The sequence below is a fragment of the Falco cherrug genome, chromosome 3 (genome assembly GCF_023634085.1).
Source record: "Falco cherrug isolate bFalChe1 chromosome 3, bFalChe1.pri, whole genome shotgun sequence".
Lineage (NCBI taxonomy): Eukaryota > Metazoa > Chordata > Aves > Falconiformes > Falconidae > Falco > Falco cherrug.
In genome coordinates, this window is record NC_073699.1 from 91,231,162 (window position 1) to 91,249,989 (window position 18,828).

An 18,828-nucleotide genomic window follows, 5' to 3' on the forward strand; every position below is an offset into this window, starting at 1 on the left:
TAAATGTCGAACATATTTGTAAACTGTACTTGCTGCACAGTGAAGTGCTTTGCTTTAGTGAAATCGGAAGGAAGCACTGCTTGTAAATTGAAAACGGCAAAAGTAGGCGGTGGTGTTGGAGGGGACATATTACCCATTCTCTTCTAACTGGAAAATGTAGCTACTGTGAAAATACAACTGTTACACAGAGGGCAACTCTTCAAAAGCAACAGTAACAGCAGAAGCGTAGGCATTTGCCCTTGTCCTCACTAGGGAGACTTAATGGTCCAGCAGGTGTTATTATACTGATATTTAGTGTTCTGGTCAGAGCTGGGAATTTGAAACTGAACTCTTTGAGTGCTCTGCGGTCTCCAGCATCGCTAGGTTATAGATAATCTCACTCAGCTTCTGGGGAAGTTGTTGAGTATTGGCAGTCAGTGCACAGCGGTGAAGGTGTGATAAAACCGGTTCTCTTTATCTGACAGGCCCACTTCGTCTTGGGTTTTTGCTTTGTTTTCTTTCAACACCTATTTTCAGGTCTCTGAGTTTGCTTGCTGTGGAACACAGTAACACAAGAGGCGAATATATGGGAATTCATGAATCTCAATTTGGCCTTTCAATAAGGCAAGAGACTCCAATATCTGCAGGCCACTTGTGTCTGCCAGGCTTTTCAGCAGATGCTCATGATAGGCCAGCAGGAACTATAGAGGTTTTGTTCTTTTTCAAACTGTCAGGCACAAATAAAAGCCAGATTATCTTTTATTTTTATAGACACAATAACAGTAATACTTACCTTCTTGCAGAGCTTTTTATCAGTAGATTTCAGAGTAGTTTAGAAAAGAGCTTGGTGGTGTCTTTCCTTTGTCATAATGGATAAAACAACAGAGTGGATCCATCCATCTTTTAAAATACCATAACAAAGGCAAAAGTATTTAAAATCAGCCTTGATCAGAACTTGGAGGCATCCATTCATTCATGAGCTGTTGTGCAACTGATTGTAGAGTGAGCATTGGTTTGTCAGCAGGAGCCTACGTAACTACACTTAATCTCCCTTTTTGTCTGCAAGATTGAATTCAATTAGGAGATTGGAGGCCGATGACACAGATTTTCTGCATCATGTGACCCAACTGGATCTCAGAGACAACAAACTTGGGGAGCTGGATGCAACGGTTTTTAACAACGTTGAAGTGTTACACTGTGAACGGAATCAACTGGTAACCCTTAAAATCAGTGGATATTTTCTCAAGGCGCTGTACGCTTCCTCGAATGGTAAGGGCGTTTTCAGGGCAGCTGTGGTGGTGTCATCTGACTTCTGCTTTCATACCTGGTTCTCTGTAGGATGCTTGTGGAGAGCAGTGCACGTGATGAGGAGCAAGCAGGAGGCTCTTGACATGACCCTTGGATAAAAGTTACACGTGCTGTGCTTGCTGGCAGTTCTGAGCTTCAGAAGTGACTTTCAAATAACACTGGACTACTGATTTGGAGGTCTCAAAACTATGAAAATCTTGGAATTTTGAGTCGAAATTCCTTTCTATGTCAGCAGGGAGGAGTCTTTAAGTTGTCAATTCTTCAGGTTATATTCATGTGTTGCTTTAATAAGGCGAATAAGGAATTCATTGCTCCTCCCTAGAGTTGAGAAAGTTTGAACAAGTGGCCATTTGTGAGACAAAGGAAGACAATGTGTGTATATATATATATATATATATATTTGCTACTACCTCTAGCTGCTTACTCTGGCCACAAAACTACAAAATCTATAATGAGTTAACTTCATTTGTATTTGATAATAAAATAATGCAGCCTTTTCCAGTTGAATAACTCCTGTGTTCCATGAGCAGGATTTGTTTGATCTGTCTCTGGAAGCCACTATTACTTAAAATACTTGGTTTTCCACCACCATTCTTATTATTTGGGTTAGTTTTTTATGGAATAAACAAAATGCACACTCAGAGAGCTGTGGATTTCATGAACAGGCCGAACTGCCTTTAAAAGGCTGTCATCTTAATGATATCCAAGCCTGTGCCTTCATGAAGTATTCATGCCAGGATCTTTGTAGCTGAGAAAAGTTAACATAATCTGAGCATGTGCTGTGCAATGTGAGCTGAGAAACCAAGTCAACCTGTATCTTGCAGTCAATGGCATTTGCTCTTGCTGTTCCTCCTGGCTATCCTCTCTTTGCACCCTCAGCCACCTTGGTTTAGCCTCATCTTCCAAAGGGACCGTGATGCTTGTTACACTTTCACTTTAGTGGATTTTCTGTAGGCTTAAATAAATGTGTGCTGGTTTTGTTTCAACCCTAATGCTAAGCATTACCTACCTAAAGCCCTTAAGATATGAAGTATTATTGAAGCAATCAAAATATAACATTAGTAGCAGTAGCTGAGATGCTGGAAAGGTCAGTAAGGCTGCTTCCAACCAGGAACTCCACAGGCATGCAAACGCTTGTGTAATGTGTTGACAGACTCTGGATCTTGCCATGACCTGGAAGACTCCAGGGTATTCTGTAGCTTGCTGTTCTTGAGTGGGGAATCTCCCTTCCTGTGCCTGTACCGTTAGTGACCAGTAGAAAAAAAAGTAGAGCAGGTTTGTGATTTACTATTCTGGGCAGAGGTGAAGTTAGAGCTCCAGAACAAGAATGGAAAAATGAGAATTTGCCATGAAACATTTAAAAACTTCCAGTTTCTCCTCTCTGGTCTATCACAGCAAGTACAATGTAATACAGCAAATGTGCTCAAAAATAATAAAGAAACAAAATTCAGTTCACAAAGGTCCAGACCCTCAGAAGTCTTTTAGGTTACTGACTTGTGCTGAAATCTCTGGGTGTTAGCTGCTTAAAGTAACTCTTAAGGAACAGCCATTTTAGGTGCAAGTCTTTATCACCACTTTTATTTATATATATATGTATTTTCTCCCCTAGAACTTGTTCACCTTGATGTGTATCCGGTTCCTAATTGCCTGGCTTATATGGATATTTCTAGGTAAGGTTACGGTTTTTCTTGGGCCTGTAAAACATATGTCAGTGAAGCTTAGGGAAAAATGACATTCACTGATATTTTACTGGGAGTGGGGCCAGGAACTGGACCTTGAGATATGAGAAGACTGATTTTTGCAGTTAGAGGATGGGCTTTTTTGTGCTGGCCAGTTCTTCCCTCTTTCCTTTTTATAGATTTAAATATTTAATTTTTTTAAGTGCTAAAAGTAATTTTTTTGTAGTTAGAGTTTAAAGATTTATATCTTATAGAGATGGAACATGATGATTCAAACATACACCAATATGAGACATGTACACAAACCCAGCATAGGTTGAAGTTTTATAGTTTGCTCATCAGTTTGGCAGCTCCTGCAGCTCATCGTTGCTCTCTGCAGGCCTGGCTGCAGTTGCCACTTGAATGCATCTGTAAATCTCACCTTAACAAGGGAGGTGGGGTAAGGAAAGAAATGGAAGAGGGGGAGTTCTTTAGTTTGTTTTACAATTTAAGGACTGAATCAGGAAAACACTTTATAGGAATGCTTAATGTCTGTCTTATTTAAGGAGTTACTCATCTGCATGTTAAGGTGATAATCTCATTCATTAAAAAGCCTGCTTAAAGCACTCCTAAACTGTCAAGGGTAATTGTAACAATTAGCGAGTTAACCTGGGTGAGTGGCCATCAACTTCAAAGTTTCATCAACCTTGAGTTACTTGCATTGTGCACCTAAATGTAACACACAGGTTACATCACACTAAGTGTGATTTATTGAAAAGTGCTCTTTGTAAAGCTGTGTTCTCCATTTAGCTGTAAATGAAATTGGTGCAGAATGCATGATTTTGATCACAAAACCCTTTTTGTGCCTCAGTTCAGTGATGGCATTGTAACTTAACGGGTAGAGTGTCTTTCACTTCTTGCCTGGCTTGGAATTGGGAAATCCGTTTGAGATTGAAAAAGAAGAGATCTGAGGATAAGAGGGGTAGGGTTGCTATTGCATATTTTGGTTAAAGGCTATTGCATGAGTGAACTATAGGATAGAAGCACATGAATGAGCATGAACACTGATTTATGTTTATGCTGTGTAAGGGTCCTATTCCTGGACTTCAGGTCTGTGGGTGCCTGAATATCTGATGCCCAGTTTTGCATCTGTGTGTGCTAACTGTAGTAGTGGTTATGTGAATGCACATGCACACAACCTCCTCCATGTACTTCATGCTGCTAATTTTTCTTTAAGGCAGGGTGCCTTACTGTGCCTAGCTGCAGGTTTTCAGTGCAATATTTGGAAAAACTTCTCTCCAAGACCTTAATTTTTGGAAGAGTTAGTTTCTGTGAAGAAAAATGCAAGAAAAGCAAAACTCTTGGCTTTAAAAATATGCCAAAAAAAAAAAAAAGATTTTGCTCTGTTCAGTGAGATAGCTGAAAAGCGGTAGAGCAAATTTCAGGATTGAATTTGTGGGGAATTGAAGAGGTGTGTTTCAACTGTGTAGAGCGTGGATGTCTTCTAAGGAGTATCTCACAAATTTTTTTCTCCATGGAGAGACTCCTTCATCCTCAGTACTCTGATACCCTTAACACTTCTTCCCTGATAATTTGGAGCTAGCTTTTTGCATTTTCTTAGTGGTTGCACATCTAGGGAGATGCTGTTAGCTTTGTTGCCTCCTCACCCAGGACCTTACTGCACTGGTAGTGCCCTTAGAGAAGGAGGGGTGGCGCACAGTCTTGTAGGAAGCATAATACTATGTAGCAGATTTATTTCCTGCAGGTATCTGTATCTCTTAAGGCTGTATTCTTAATAACATGTACATCTCAGTTATCATTTAGTTACACCTCTTTGTGTTCTTTGTTCATAGAAATCACCTGGAAAACCTGCCTGAGTGGGTATGTGACAGTAGGAAACTGGAGGTGTTGGATGTTGGCCACAATCAGATACGTGAGCTGCCTGCCCGGTGAGTGTTGCAGACCAGTTGCACAATGTGGAACGGGAGAACCAATTCAGAAATAATTGCTGATTCAGTGTTTAGCTTGTTCCAGTGACTGTCAGACTTGTTTTATCTTTCATTTGATTTTATTTTTACCTTGTGGGGTGTCGTCATGCCTCAAGCTTCTACCCAGCCTTTCTTCTTTTACTTTCATGCAGAGAAAGCAATGCCTTTGAACTCCAGGTGGAAGTTTTGAAGCTGTTCATGTGGCTGTTCAGGCAGGAAAGCCCTTCATTTTTAATACTGAATATTAAATATTTACAACCATAACTTTGCATGACAGTTTAGGGATCCAGAACTTGTAACTTCATTTCACTGGTGCCTGGAGACTCCGGTTCATAGCCTTGTTTGAGTGAAAAAGAGTTGAGAGGAGAAGGTAAAGCCTCATCAAGGAAGGAAACTCCTGCAAGTACAGCAATCACCCTCACTACAAAGATGATCTATTTTCCAGGAGTTTAAACTTAAAATTGATAAATGCAAATGATAGGAAAGCAAGTGAACAGGAAGGAAAATAGAAGTTGAGTTTAAATAATGAGTGGCTCTTGCTAGTTGTTTTTTTTTTTTCTAGAGGGACCTGTTCCAAGTGAGTATACTGATCAGGTACTGGTATTGAAAATTTCCAAGTCGCTGACTTCACTGGAAGAGAGCTGTCATTCTTGTCTGCTCTGTGCGCTTCAAAAGAGATGTTGTGAAAGAGGGAGAACATACTAGGCACAAAGGGTGAAATTGCGTGGGGATGTGCAGAGCCATTGAAGATTGTAGACAGCTAGTGTATGATGAGTTGTTAAATATTTTCCTTACAGAGCTGTATAGCACAGAAGAGCATCAGAAACCCAAAAGGATAGTTTTGTCTGGGTCACATGAATGTGCCATATGGTGTAAACCAGCAGTTTTAGTGTCAGAAATGGGAAGAGAATAGATTTCAGAAATGTGGGCAGAAAAGGATGTGAGGAGATTTACCAAGCAAACTAACAGGCTAACGTGCAGATGATTAATGCCTCTGGTTTTCCACACAAAGTGAAGCTGTACCTGCTCAGAAGATGGGGGGAGCAAAAGTTCATTTGCCTTTCAGTTGCACTTCATAACAGCAAGGCCTACCAAGGCATACAGGATATCTTTGGGAGATTAATGATTAGCTGAAATTAGGTACAGTCAACATCCCACTTGTCTCTCCCGCCATCTTATCCTTAACCCCAGGAAACAGCTTATCTTTGAAAACTTTTCTTTGTAGTGTGTGTCTAGATAGCTTAGCTCCTAATAAGTCAACTCAGTTTTAAGGCCTGGTTTGAAACACAGGCTTTGAAGTCTGCTAAAGTTAGGGAAATTTAGGTCTGGATTCAAATGCAAATGCCTCAGGGGTATGGACCTACTGTTAAGTATCAGGTAAATGCTAGTGCCCAGCGTGTTCATGTGCACTGCTGTCTGCTTTTTCTTCTAAGCAGAGTAGCACTGAATACCTGTGAAGAGAGTGAGCAGGGCTCTCCCAGGAGGATGCTTGCTGCTCTAACCGCAAGTGTTCAAGCCTTGCAGCAGTTTCCTGGAGGGCTGAAGGTTACACCTGATCTAAACAAGCTACAGTTGATGCTATGTGTGTTTGCCTATTGAAACAGAAAAACAGACCTTGAAGACAAAGAATTGAAGCAGTTGAGATGGAGAGCTGTGTCCTAATGTTTGTTTCAATTAAAGAAAATGGGAACAATGTACACTGGGCTGTAATGCAGCCATTTCTGCTTTAAAAGTGCTGAAAAATAACAAAAAGAGTACTTGGTCTAAACTATGCAGGACAAATTCATTGTCAAAACTGATGATGCCAAAGATTCCTCAAAGAAAATGGAAATGCTTCAATTAAGAGTTGCCAAAATGATCTTGTCACCACCAGTGAGAAGACATCTGTATGCATGTTTCTTCCTTTTTGTCTGTTTTTTTTTTTTTAAAGTTCTATATGTATTCAATGTTGTGTTCTCTTCAATTGTTGAATGCTTTCACCAAATCATGTTTTCTCAGATTCTGATGCCGAGTGACATGCTTGTCCTTAGAATTTTTTGATCTCATCAAAACTTCCAGTGGGAGTTGGGCAAGTGGGAAGGCTGCCCATAGGGAAGAGCAGTCCCAGTGTCCTGATTCCTCACCTAGCTTGAGAACTAGGTGTCTCAGGCTTCTCAGGAGCTTGCTTAGTTATATGCTGGTGGTTTGATCTCTCTTCAGACATCCCTGTTCCTTTGGTGCTTGTGTAACTTGGAAATAAGTGAACACAAATGAACAAAACCCCAAAGACTTACTCAGTTCTTCTGAATTATTTATAAAATATATTTTAATGGAAAAGCTAATTGCTAAGGTGTTTGCTATGATCTGACCTTTTTTTATTTTAAAATCACACCACCCCCACTCATCCAAAAAAACCCCCAAAGTGATAGATTTTTTTGGAGGTGTTGTCAACCAATTCTGCTTTTTCTTCTAATGTTTGGTGTCGATGATACTAGCCAATCTTGGTTAGGAAAGGAAATAAAAAGGCAAATTTGTAACTGACAGAGATTTTCAAGTAAAAGCAGAGTGAAACAAAAATGGTTAAATGACAAAAACATAATAGATATGCTTATCACTGCATGATAAGTGTCTTTTCACCCTGTGTTGAGCCTTCTGGAACGATATGGCTGGCTGTTGACTTGTATCCATGGTCGTAATGCAGATGATCCAGCCAACTGAGATAACTGCTAACACTGGCACGCAGATGCAAAGTATGACTGTGTCTGTCAAGGGGAAAATACTCAGCATACTTCGTTGATTATTTTGGCACAATAGTCTGATGACCTGATGTATTGTAGAGCAGGGGAGGCTCTTTATGTGTATTTGGGTCATTGTAACAGAGGGAAGAAGATTTTGCTTTAATGCTGAGCAATTTGACAGTCTTTGATTGAAACAAGTCAGCATGATGCACAGGCTCGCCAAATTAAACAGTGCGGTAGTGGGAATATAAGACAGGTGGCAGATGAAGAATAATCTTTTTTTCTTAATTTGCTGAAGGCAGTGCCGATTCAAAATTGAGTTGCTCCCTTTTTGAGGTCTTTGGGTGCATATTTTTAACTCCTTATTAGGTTGTTTATACTGCAAATTTCATCTTTGCTCTATGATCAAAAGAGCTGTTTGCTCTAGCTTTATGTTGCCCTCTTCTCCCCCTCCCCTTCTCCCCCAGCCTTCCAAAAAATGGAGCAGGGGGTTGGGACTCCTGGTCATCTATCGCTTGTAAAAGCTCAAGAAAGTAAAGCCGATTAGATAAATTTCATTTGCTGTAGGACTGGAAAGGAGGCTTTATGTTAGTCTGGTATTAATAGAAAAGGAAAATGGGAGGTGGGGAATTGCATTGGATTATGAGTCAGCACATGATGAGCAGAGCACTTTGGAGCTTGTGGGGTAACTGGTGATTTCACCCACACTTCTGAAGTTCTTCCATTAGCTAGGGGGGTCCCACATGTGCAGTTTTCTGCAGCCATTGTTAGCAATTACCTCCTTCACTGTCATGCTTCTATATTCATGTTTTATAGAGTGCAATAAGACAACCCTTTCTCACTACTTTCACTCCTGAATCATCCTTAAACCTCCTTCCCTGTCTCTGAACAACCTTTTCAAGAAGTTGGTGGAGAGTGGGAAGACGTTCTTGGATCTTTGTGTAATTAATACCATGTCTGCTAATCAATTGGCTGAATCACTTTCTTGTAATGAACAGTGATAGCTCACCTAAATTCTCAAAGCAACTCTTCAGTTTAGATTTTTCCTTATTTTTGGTGTTTTTTATTTCTCTTAAGGTTGTTTAACAATAGTAGCTTGCGTAAGCTGCTGGCAGGACATAACATGTTAGGAAGGCTACCAGATCGGCTCGAGCGAACGCAAGTGGAGGTCCTGGATGTCCAACACAACCAGCTTCTTGAACTGCCATCTAACCTGCTTTTGAAAGCAGACAGGTAAATATAAAGAAATTTGATCTTGACTTGTGTGTGAGAAACCTTGCTTTGTGTGTTACTTCCTAGCTGAAAGGGTAATCTGAGGTTCCCCTAATTTGAAAGTTGCCAAGCCTTGTGTGGTAAGAACAGATGTCTGCCCAACTCACCAAAACACATTCTTTTTATTCTGGTTTTGTTGCCTTATATGGTTGCTTCTTTTTCCCCACCAAGCTCCTGCTGAACACCTACTTCTTGAAATCTAGCTGTAAAGCAAAGCGCATGCTATTTTCTACTACATACTCTGAGATGGGTTAGTGGCAGTTTCTTTAAATACATATTTCTTAGGCTTGTTTGATGGAGTGTGAAAGCTTTTTTTTTCCTCCTTCAGTCAGAGGCCAGAGCTTATTTATACCTGTCAAACAAAACAAAATCTGTGCATAAGGCTGTCAGAATAACTCAGTTATTCCCATGTCCTTGCTTTGTGAATTTCTTTATGCTTTTCAAACGTTTGTCACTAATTTAGCTGGTGTCACCACTTGATCTGCTTTCTGGATTCTTATTTTTATGCTGCTGTTTCTTTAGTTTTGGAGTCTTCATAATCTTTCTTCTTGGATATGACCATATCCTGTAAAGTGGCTGTGATTGAAATACAGGAGGTTGGTAGCATAGTCTAGGGATAGTGGATGGGATTGCCCTGCTTGGTGTCAGCGTTCATTGCACTTCTGCGTTTCCACATACAGCCATGGGATTTCTGAGTGCTCAACCCATGCATAATCTAACAGTGAGATTGTGTGCTGTGGGGTTTTATTTCTGACTAATTGTGACAAAAGGAATGCATAGCTGCTGAGTTTCTTGAGAGGTGGAGAAGCAAAAGTAGCGGCAATCTCACTGTTACAGCTCCTCACCCGATTAAGAGTGTTGCAGAATCCCTCACTTCTGTACTGTTGTTCTTTCCGTCATGAGCCTCTGGTTAAATTTCCTGGGATTCACAGCTCTGGGAGTTGGAGAGTTAGGTTGGTGGTTGAGATGGCTTCTAAATAAACTCTTACCTCGATTTACTCTTGAACAGTCATGTTCTGAGGAATCCATTACTTAGATTAAAAATTGTCTTTCAAAAGGTGAACTTTACTATGACAAGGTTTTGATTCTGGAAACCAGTATGACATTTCAGCCTTGGTTTTCTTGGCTTTAAAGAACCTTTAAAATAGTCTTTATACTTTGATTTTGTTTTGTTTTGAACAATACTGTTGCATACTTGTCCATATTCAAGCCTGTGTAGGGTGCCCTCTTTGGAATAAATTGGTTATCAGCAAGGTTATTCTGATGTTAATTTATTGTTTCAGTTGAGGCTTTACATAAAAATGCAGTTAAAGCATTGAAACTTAGCAATGTTGCTACTGTAATGATTGTGAATATCTGGCACATTTCTGTTTAGGAATAGTGAAATTCATAGCCTGTTCGTGTGGCAAGGATGTTTCACATCAACAGCTATAATTGGCTTGTGGATCACTTTTCAAACTACTTAGAAATTGTATGAACTTCAGAAATGAAACCTTGTAAAAAGTTTTTGTCACAAGAATTTGCAACATTAGGTCAAAAAACAATAACTTTACAAGTCCCAAGTTGAAATTCCTATCTGTTAACTTGGAAAAGAAACTTTTAAGTAGGTTTCAGAAAGCTATTGGCGCCTTTGAAAGCAAAGAGTGAAATACTTTGTAAAATTTCTATAAAAAAACAGGTTGTTGGGTCGAGGATGTAGTTTAGTGCAGTTTTGGCACTGGGAGAGAGCCTGAATTTTTTTGTACTGTAACTCCATTTTTTTAAACTGAGCTACAAGACTGTAGACAGATTTTTTTGTTGTTGTTGTTTGGTTGGTTTTGTGTTACCAAAGCGAACAAGTACAGACTAAAACCGGGATTGGGGGTAGATTTCCAGAAATTTGCTAAAAGTGTGCTGAGAAGAGGTGCAATTAAAAAAAATACATTGAATAACAGTATTAAATGGCTGATTAAGGCTTGAGGATTTTTTCTCCTCTGCAGCTTTTCAAGCATGTTGTGGCTTAACCCCAGCTGGCAACTAAGTACCACACAGCTGCTCGCTCACACACACCCACACCCCTCCCCCAGTGGGATGGGGTGGAGAATTGGGGGGGCGGGGGGGAAGGTAAAACTCCTGTGTTGATATAAGAACAATTTAATAATTGAAATAAAATATTAATTTTAATGAAAAGGAGAGAGAAAGAGAGAGGAATAAAACCCAAAGGGAAACAACCAAAAAAATACCCAAGTGATGCACAGTAGTTGCTCACCACCCGCTGACCGATGCCCAGCCAGTCCCTGAGCAGCCATCGGCATCTCCCGGCCAACTCCCCCCCCAGTTCACATACAGAGCACGATGTTCTATGTTATGGAATATCCTTTTGGCTAGTTTGCCTTGGCCTGTCCTGGCTCTGCTCCCTCCCAGCTTTTTGTGCACCTGTTCACTGGCAGAGCATGGGAAACTTGAAAACTCCTTGATTTAGAGTAAGTATTACTTAGCAACAACTAAAACAGCGCGTTATCAACATTATTTTCATACTAAATCCAAAACACAGCATTGCACCAGCTACTAAGAAGAAAATTAACTCTATCCCAAGCCAAAACCAGGACAGGGCAGTACAGGGCATGAGTTTTCAAAGTCTTCTATGGGTATTAACGAAGTCACGTAGCATTGCAGGTGAACAAAGCGTACCCATTCTGGCATCTCATCACTGCTGCAGTCTCCTTCGCTTGTGATGGTAATAGAAGCAGTTGGCTTGGGTGGGGTTTTCCACCTTGTTCCCTACCCCTTAGGTTTAGATGACTTGGCTTGCAAATAGCTTGTCCATGCTGGTGCTCCCATGGCTGGTGCAAAAGTGATAAATGTGAAGGAAAACAGCAGTGCAGATTAGTGTAAAATGTCCAAGTTTTAAGTTTGGAATTTCCTGCAGGAAACATCTTTCTTTTTATTTTGTTTTCAAATGTTTGCATCTGTCAGCAGTTAAGTGTCAACAGAAATGGGTCTGGGCCAGGGAAAGGTGCTCAGGCATTTGTTTGGTTTTTAAAAGGTAAAATGCTTCTCTTCTCCAAGCATTCCCTGGGAAGCACAATCTGTACTGCCAGACGTGCCAAGAGAACTGGGTTTCCTGAGTGGTCTGCCATGGTCTCTACCCAGCATGTAATGTTGGACAAATCACTTTACCTTACAGAACCTTTATCTCTTCATAAAATGACTTACCTTTTGCAGTCCTGAAAAGATTAGTTTATTTTTTTGGAAAGGTACTTGCGTCTGTGCAACTGACAGATGATATGTTGTCTGGATATGAAGTCTCATGCTGTGAATTATAAATGCTTTCTCCTTCTCAATCCTGAATATTTGACAAAGTGGGTGTGAAGTGCCTTGGGCAAACTTCAGCGCAAGCACTGGTGGGCTTTGACATCTAGAACATCTGAGGAAGGGAGGAAAATCAGTGCATTGGTGCACAAAGAAAGAATATTACTTTCACAAAGGAAAAAAAAAAAAGAAAAAAGAAAAAATACTGGAAAACCTCTGTTCTCTTCATAAAAGAATCAATGAACATTGCTTTTCTACCTTAATCCTTCAAAAACCAATGAAAAGGTATTGTTCTCTGCTGAAGAGTATAATTTGGGGATATTTTGTTGGTCTGCTTTTTAATTAATTTTCTATTTTAAACTGTTACTCAAGGAGAAATTGAGGACTAGCCTATGAAACATTTCTCTGACCAAGACAGCTTGGTTCTGTTTGTTGCACTGAAAGTATGCACATCTTGTTCATGTTAGCAAGGATCTCTCTTGTAGGGTGGGGATTTTCTTGGCAAGATGAACGCCACAGAGGCAGCCAGATAATCTCTTCATTTCTCATTACCAGATGCTGCAAAAACAGAGAATTCAAGCAAGTGCTACGGCTGATGGGGAAAACTCCCAAGCTGAGTCCTGAAGCTTTTTTTGTGCACCTGCATTCTTGCAGCGTTTCATTTCTATCCACTGCTTCATCTGTTGTGATGCCTTTCCCACTCTGTCCTGTTCTTACACAGGCTTTTTACAGCCTTCCTTGACCAGCTTGCAACAAACTACCATTTAATGGCATCAGCACTGTTGTACAAAATGTTTTTTGGGTAAGATGAGCAAGCATTCAAGAGCTTTAGCTGGGTAGGGTAGAAGAGCGGTGGCAGTGGTCAGGGTGGGTTAAAAATGGAGACACAGTGGTGAAAGGAGAGGGTTTGCCTCTTGAAAAGCTTCCTTTCCCAGTCAGTATGAATGTTTTCAGTATAAACCCTTAAAACAGCCATTGGCCTATTTAAAGCAGTTGCGTGGTGAAGATGTGTAGCTGTGATGTGCACAGCTTAAACCTTGGGCTTTGTTTTGCAGTGTCGGGTAGCCACCAGCTGTGGTGGCTTAAGCCAGAGTCAGCTATTCAGGGCCTGTCTAGGCTCTCCTCTGCTTGATTCTTGTTTTTAGCTTTGTTCAGCTGCTCTTACCTGTTTTGATTTTTACTTTGTTTGTTTTGATTTGATTTAATTTGTTCCAGGTTTGTTTTTTTTGCTGGAGTTCTGGAAGATGACCCAGTTAAACTTGCTCTTGTTTGATAGCTGCTGTTTCCACCCACTGTGACTGCCTCTTTTTAATGCGAGTATTGAGTCCTAGCATGGATGCAGGAGAAGTGAGGGAGGAAACAAAGTCAAGTGAATGTAAAGAGCTATTTCAGTGTTTGATGCACATACTTTTGTTGTAGAAATGCTTAGCTACGTTTGTTTCTTTGCTGGTACCTTAGGGTTTGCAAGCAGATGTATTGGAAATTGGGGAAATCCCAGTTAATGAAACAGCTAAAGATAGGTTAGAAAGTAAAAGCTGAGGAGACAGCAGCAGTTAAGTGGTTTTTTTGGCAGTCTGTCAACAGGAAGGGGATTCACTTGAATGTTTCCGTCCTTTTTTTATTTTATTTTATTTTTTTTGGGGGGGGGGGGGGGGGGGGGAGAAGAAACAGCCTCTTTTGCAGAGGTTGGCAAAACTGCTGTGATTTTTTTTTCACCCTCTCTTTCTCCCTCCCCCCCCCCCCCCCCCCCCCCCCGACACACTTAGCTTAAGGATTCTTCCTCACACACCTGCTACCACAATCATAAATTATTATTATTTTAGGATTAGGCGATGAGAAATTGAGGGCATGTTTCTGCAGAAGGGACTGAAGAAGAAATTTTGTATTTTGATTGCTCTATGCTGATGGAGATCTTGGGGCACAGGCCAAACTGGAGATCTTGATTTCTCCACGTATCCTCTTTTTGCAGCTGCAGTATTCTTTCCAAGTCTTATCAGTACTTTCAAGCTAAGCACAGTGGTTTTGATTTGCTGCTGCTTTGCCATTGGATGCAGTTGTCTGTGTTGCTCCTTTTAATGCTGAACATTCCTAAGCTTTTTGGAGGACTTATGTTTTTTCAGTGGTGGCTGTGTCTCACCAGCAAGCCAAACTTGCCAGGCTACCTCAGAAAACGGTGAGGAATTGGGAGATGCTGTATTCTTAAAATTGTCTATATTCAGCTTTTGTGTGTGCTAGAGGTAGGCATTGGTGTTAAAAAAAATTTGAACCTTTTGCAGTTTTCAGCAGATTTTCTTCCTCTGCTTTTGGAAGTTCAAAGTGAGATCAGAATCATCTGGGTTTAAATGAAAGTGCATGTGACTGCATATTAGGTCTGTTTTGTTGAATTAGATCCATGTCCTTGATTCTACCTTATTCTATGGGACAGTCTTTTTTTTTTTTTTTTTTTTTCTATTTTGTCATGTGGAAAAATTAAATCCAGCAAGGGATTGTACTTTAATACCCCATAAAACCAAAGGTGACTTATTCCAGATGGAGATCAATGTTTATATCATTATCCCAGAGGAGAATTTACACCTTGTCAAAACTGAAGAATTCTGGCATCTCCTTGCCAGCACCTTTGTTTCTTTCTTAATCTCTGACACTCTGCATACTTGTTAATTCATGCTCTTCTCTCTGTATTATACTCAGATATGTGCGCAGGCTGCTGAATCCAGGTTTTTGTAGTGATGCTGTACTCCTTTCATGAGCTTGCGGTATAGTGTGTGGGTGGAATTGGAAAGGGAAACAATTAATTTTGGACTGAGCTTTAATACTTGACATTCTGCTTCCATCTGATAAGCAGTATGAGTGGGATATCTTCAAGGAACATGAATCAGTTTAAGTCCATGCACAAGAGAGATGGGAACAGTTATGCCCAAGTAAATTTCCACTCCTCTGGAGGGCATTTGTCAGATGTGCCTTCTAAGGTAATAGCTGGTGTGTTGCACGAGGATGAAGAAAAAGGGGAGTGGAAATAATCTGGAGGAGGACTTCTGTGTTAAATCAGCATGAGGGAAAACCTGATGGGCAAATACAGATTTTTTTTTTTTTTATTTTTTTTTTACATAAGATTATAGCACAGAATTGACAAAGCTTTGGTAGTAGCAGTCTACTGGTTTGTTCTGTTTTCTGCCCAAAGAATATGATGTCCTTTTTTTTTTTATTTATTTATTTTATAATCCAGAGAATATCTTGAAAGAATTATAATTTCTGAATGTTTTTACCATTTTAATGTAACAGCTGGTGAAAAGGAACTTGTAAATAAGCAGCATAATCTTTTCTAAAAAATCAATTTCATTCTAGTATTGTCAGCTACAGGCAGAGTTTAGCGTACGACTATCCTGAACCTGACTGCTGAGTGCTACCCAGCTGTGGGTTCTTATGTATGGAGTAGGTGAGGTACCCTGCTACCACAGGGTTCCTGTTCTAGACTTCTGGCAAGACTTCACTAGCCACCTAAACCTTGTTCACATCAAGGTACTAAACTACAGGTCAGGACAATTGAGATTTATTTCCAATCTTGTCGTATCGCGCTCTGGAAGATTTGGCAAAAGGTGGGGGGTACAGAGCAAAAGCTCTCTTCTCTGCTTTTCCCATTGGAAAATGTATGCATCAAAACTTACTTTTGGCAGAAATATGCAGATTCCAGCCACTTTTAATACCTGTGAGGGAACAGCTTGAAACTTTTTGTTGTATTCCACCAATGTTGAAAGTTTATTAAAAACAGAAGAGCTTTTGTTGATTCATTTTTCTTTTGAATTTAAAATGGCTTCAGAATAGCAGACTGTATCGATTTCAACTTTATCAGAGGAATGTACCTTTTCTTACTGAAAGCTTTCAGCTGTGTTTTGGGCTAGCTGTACTTGAGTGAACTTATGTTCTGAACTTCATAGCCATAGGATGCTCTCTAGGTTATCTGTTTGGCTCTGGTTATTAAAAGAAAGTACCTGTGCGCCACTCCAAGTTATTCTGCTGCAGCTTGCAAGAATGTAAGTAAAATACAGATTCCCTTTCAGGGTAGCGAACGTGCCCTTTCCTGGGGGATGTTATGCTTCCATCTCCTCATTTCCACCGTACTTCTCCCAGCAGCCTTAAACTTTTTTATTACTTATGTCTTCCCAGGCTGAGCCGAAGGTGACCATTTTGTACTATGAGTGGCACAAGAGATACTGTGGTTTCAATGTTAATCAGTGCCTTTTTTTGTGGAGAGAGAAGTATTAGATTGAAGTTGCCAAAGTAATAGTTGTCTGTACTTTTGCAATAGGTGTGCTTGCTGATGTTTAATTAAGTAGAGCTTTGAATGAGCTTAATATATTTTTAGTTTATAGCCAAAGGGTGAAATTGAGCGGCATCTTTTTAGAATAAGTAAATAATTTTCAAAACCCTTTCAGCTGCTTATTCCCTTCTCTGTATTAATCCTTCCTCTTCTCCCTTCTTCCTCTGGAGTTTTACCACCCTTGTGAATAATGAATGAGCCTGAGGATTAAACTGTGTTTCTCTGAAGTGTACTCCTCTGTCTGTGTAAAATGGCTAACCTAGTTTCAGTTCTGTGCAGAGCTGAGAGATTTTTGCTTCTAATGGGAATAGTGGGGGTTTTAATCCTTTGGCATTCCACGTGACTCCTCTGTAGCATGTCTGACCCTTATTTGCTGCTGAGCGAGTCTCAACCAGCTGCAACTCTTGCAAATCCATTTCATTCATTAATAGATCTTAAAGGGCAGCGTGGATTCCTGTGTGGCTGGGAGAAGCTATCAATATTTTTTCACTTTCTCTTAAGACGGATGACAGGAGCCCACCTACCTTTTGTGTCCTGGTCAGTGGCTTTATAGGCTTCATCCAACTCATTTCTGAGTCTGTTCCTTGAATGCAGCTTTGCCCACTGCAGCTGCCCGCTCCTGCTGGTAGGAGCAGTACAGCCTGGTTTGAACGCCAGCATGGCAGACTGGCAGGCACACACTTAGTTCTGTATCGCAAGTTCTCTAAGGCAGCCTTTTCTGAAAAGGGGAGGAAGGAAGAGAAAGGTCTTATTTCTGTTGAAAAGGCATGGTCATGCCAGAGCTGGTTGCTAAAGGATAAATAGCCTTGTTTTTCCATTTCTTTGGAATTGCTTGTATGGATTCTAGCCCTCAAGGTACCTGCAGTGTGTATTCTCTGTGTATACTCCAGCACTGCCGTGATCACCAAACTGCCACAAAGGAACATGAGCCCTCTGCCCACAGACTTGGTTGGCAGGAGTGGGCAGCGCCTGTACCTCAACAGGTCTTGTTCCCATCCTGGAAAAAGTCTTTTGAAGGAGAAAGTAACTTCATTCCTGTGTTTCTTCAGCGCCTGCTGCTTGTGGTTGGACTGCAGAAAACACTGACAAGGGCTTCTGCTGCATTGGGGAGTAGGGGAAGGGTACTCAGGAGCTACACAGAGATCTGTCTGTCTTGCTGCATACGCCAGCAAGCAAGTATATAAACTTTTTAAGTTTAATTTACTGTTAGCACTGTCTCTCTTTAAAATGTAAAAAGCAAATTACTGCTTGGTCTCAGGGTTTTTTTGGTGATAGGTGCATCTTTAGTTATGCAAATATTCAAAGAGTAACTTTTCATATTTTGTAGTTCTTTCAAGCCTGCAGTTTTAAACAAAATACTGTCTGCACCCCTAGCCAATATTTAAAGTACTGAAAAATTGGCTGACCTTTTTACCAATGATGACTTTTAGTCACTTGAAGGGCAGCTATACTCTCGTGTTATGTTGATGATGAATTCAGAATTCATTTTTATGACTAATTAATATGGAAATGATGTGCTGTATTACTGCTCTTGCCTGTAGGTACATCTGTAGTAATGTTGGGGGTACTGAAGTCTTGGTAAGAGGATAGAGGCATTTGGATGTACTCATTTGGCTGATATTTTGTTTGTACAAATGTGTTCATTTAAAAACATCATCAGAAGTTTTGTTTATGTAATGCTAGACTTTTGGATTTTCTGTCTGTTGTTGTGAACTTGTTGCTTTTGACCTTTAATTTATAACTTTTTACTCCTAAAAATAGGAATTTTAATTATACTTACAGACAAAACCTGCAGGATGTTTCACTTAACTTCCTTATGCAACTTCTTTTTGCAGCCTGAGATTTCTTAATGCCTCTGCCAACAAACTGGAAATGCTTCCTCCAGCCACTCTTTCTGAAGAAACCCACAGCATCTTGCAGGAGTTGTATTTGACCAATAACAACCTCACGGATAAATGCGTGCCCTTGTTAACGGGCCATCCACACCTGAAAATCTTGCACATGGCTTACAATCGCCTCCAGAGCTTCCCTGCAAGGTAAGTTTCAGAGGTTTCACTGCCTCTGGCCCACCGGTGGGTGTGCATCGTGAAACATTTTCACAGCAAGAACTAAATTGCACAGGAATGTGGTGGCAGTATTTTGAATTTAGTGATACTGCAGTGGGTGGATTCACCTGCTATGCCCTCTTGTACGTTGCTGCTCTCTCTTGCATTGATTGCAGAGGCAAGTGCGTGCTACTTGTTGGTTGGTGTGTTTGGATTGTGCTTAAAACGCTTTTCAACTGGACCCATTCAGCATGA

At 40.4% G+C, this 18,828-nt stretch overlaps 1 protein-coding gene across 2 annotated transcripts in view; it reads left to right on the top strand.

The window, feature by feature from the left end:
* The window catches only part of PHLPP1 (PH domain and leucine rich repeat protein phosphatase 1), a 143,304-nt gene that overhangs the window by 107,506 nt on the left and 16,970 nt on the right, over positions 1 to 18,828 (top strand). For both annotated transcript variants that reach the window (XM_055704900.1, XM_027799234.2), the window contains exons 7-11: positions 1,046 to 1,248; positions 2,897 to 2,957; positions 4,799 to 4,894; positions 8,728 to 8,883; positions 18,364 to 18,564. In XM_055704900.1, coding sequence (XP_055560875.1) covers positions 1,046 to 1,248; positions 2,897 to 2,957; positions 4,799 to 4,894; positions 8,728 to 8,883; positions 18,364 to 18,564 — 717 coding nt within the window. The remainder of the gene's footprint in view (positions 1 to 1,045; positions 1,249 to 2,896; positions 2,958 to 4,798; positions 4,895 to 8,727; positions 8,884 to 18,363; positions 18,565 to 18,828) is intronic.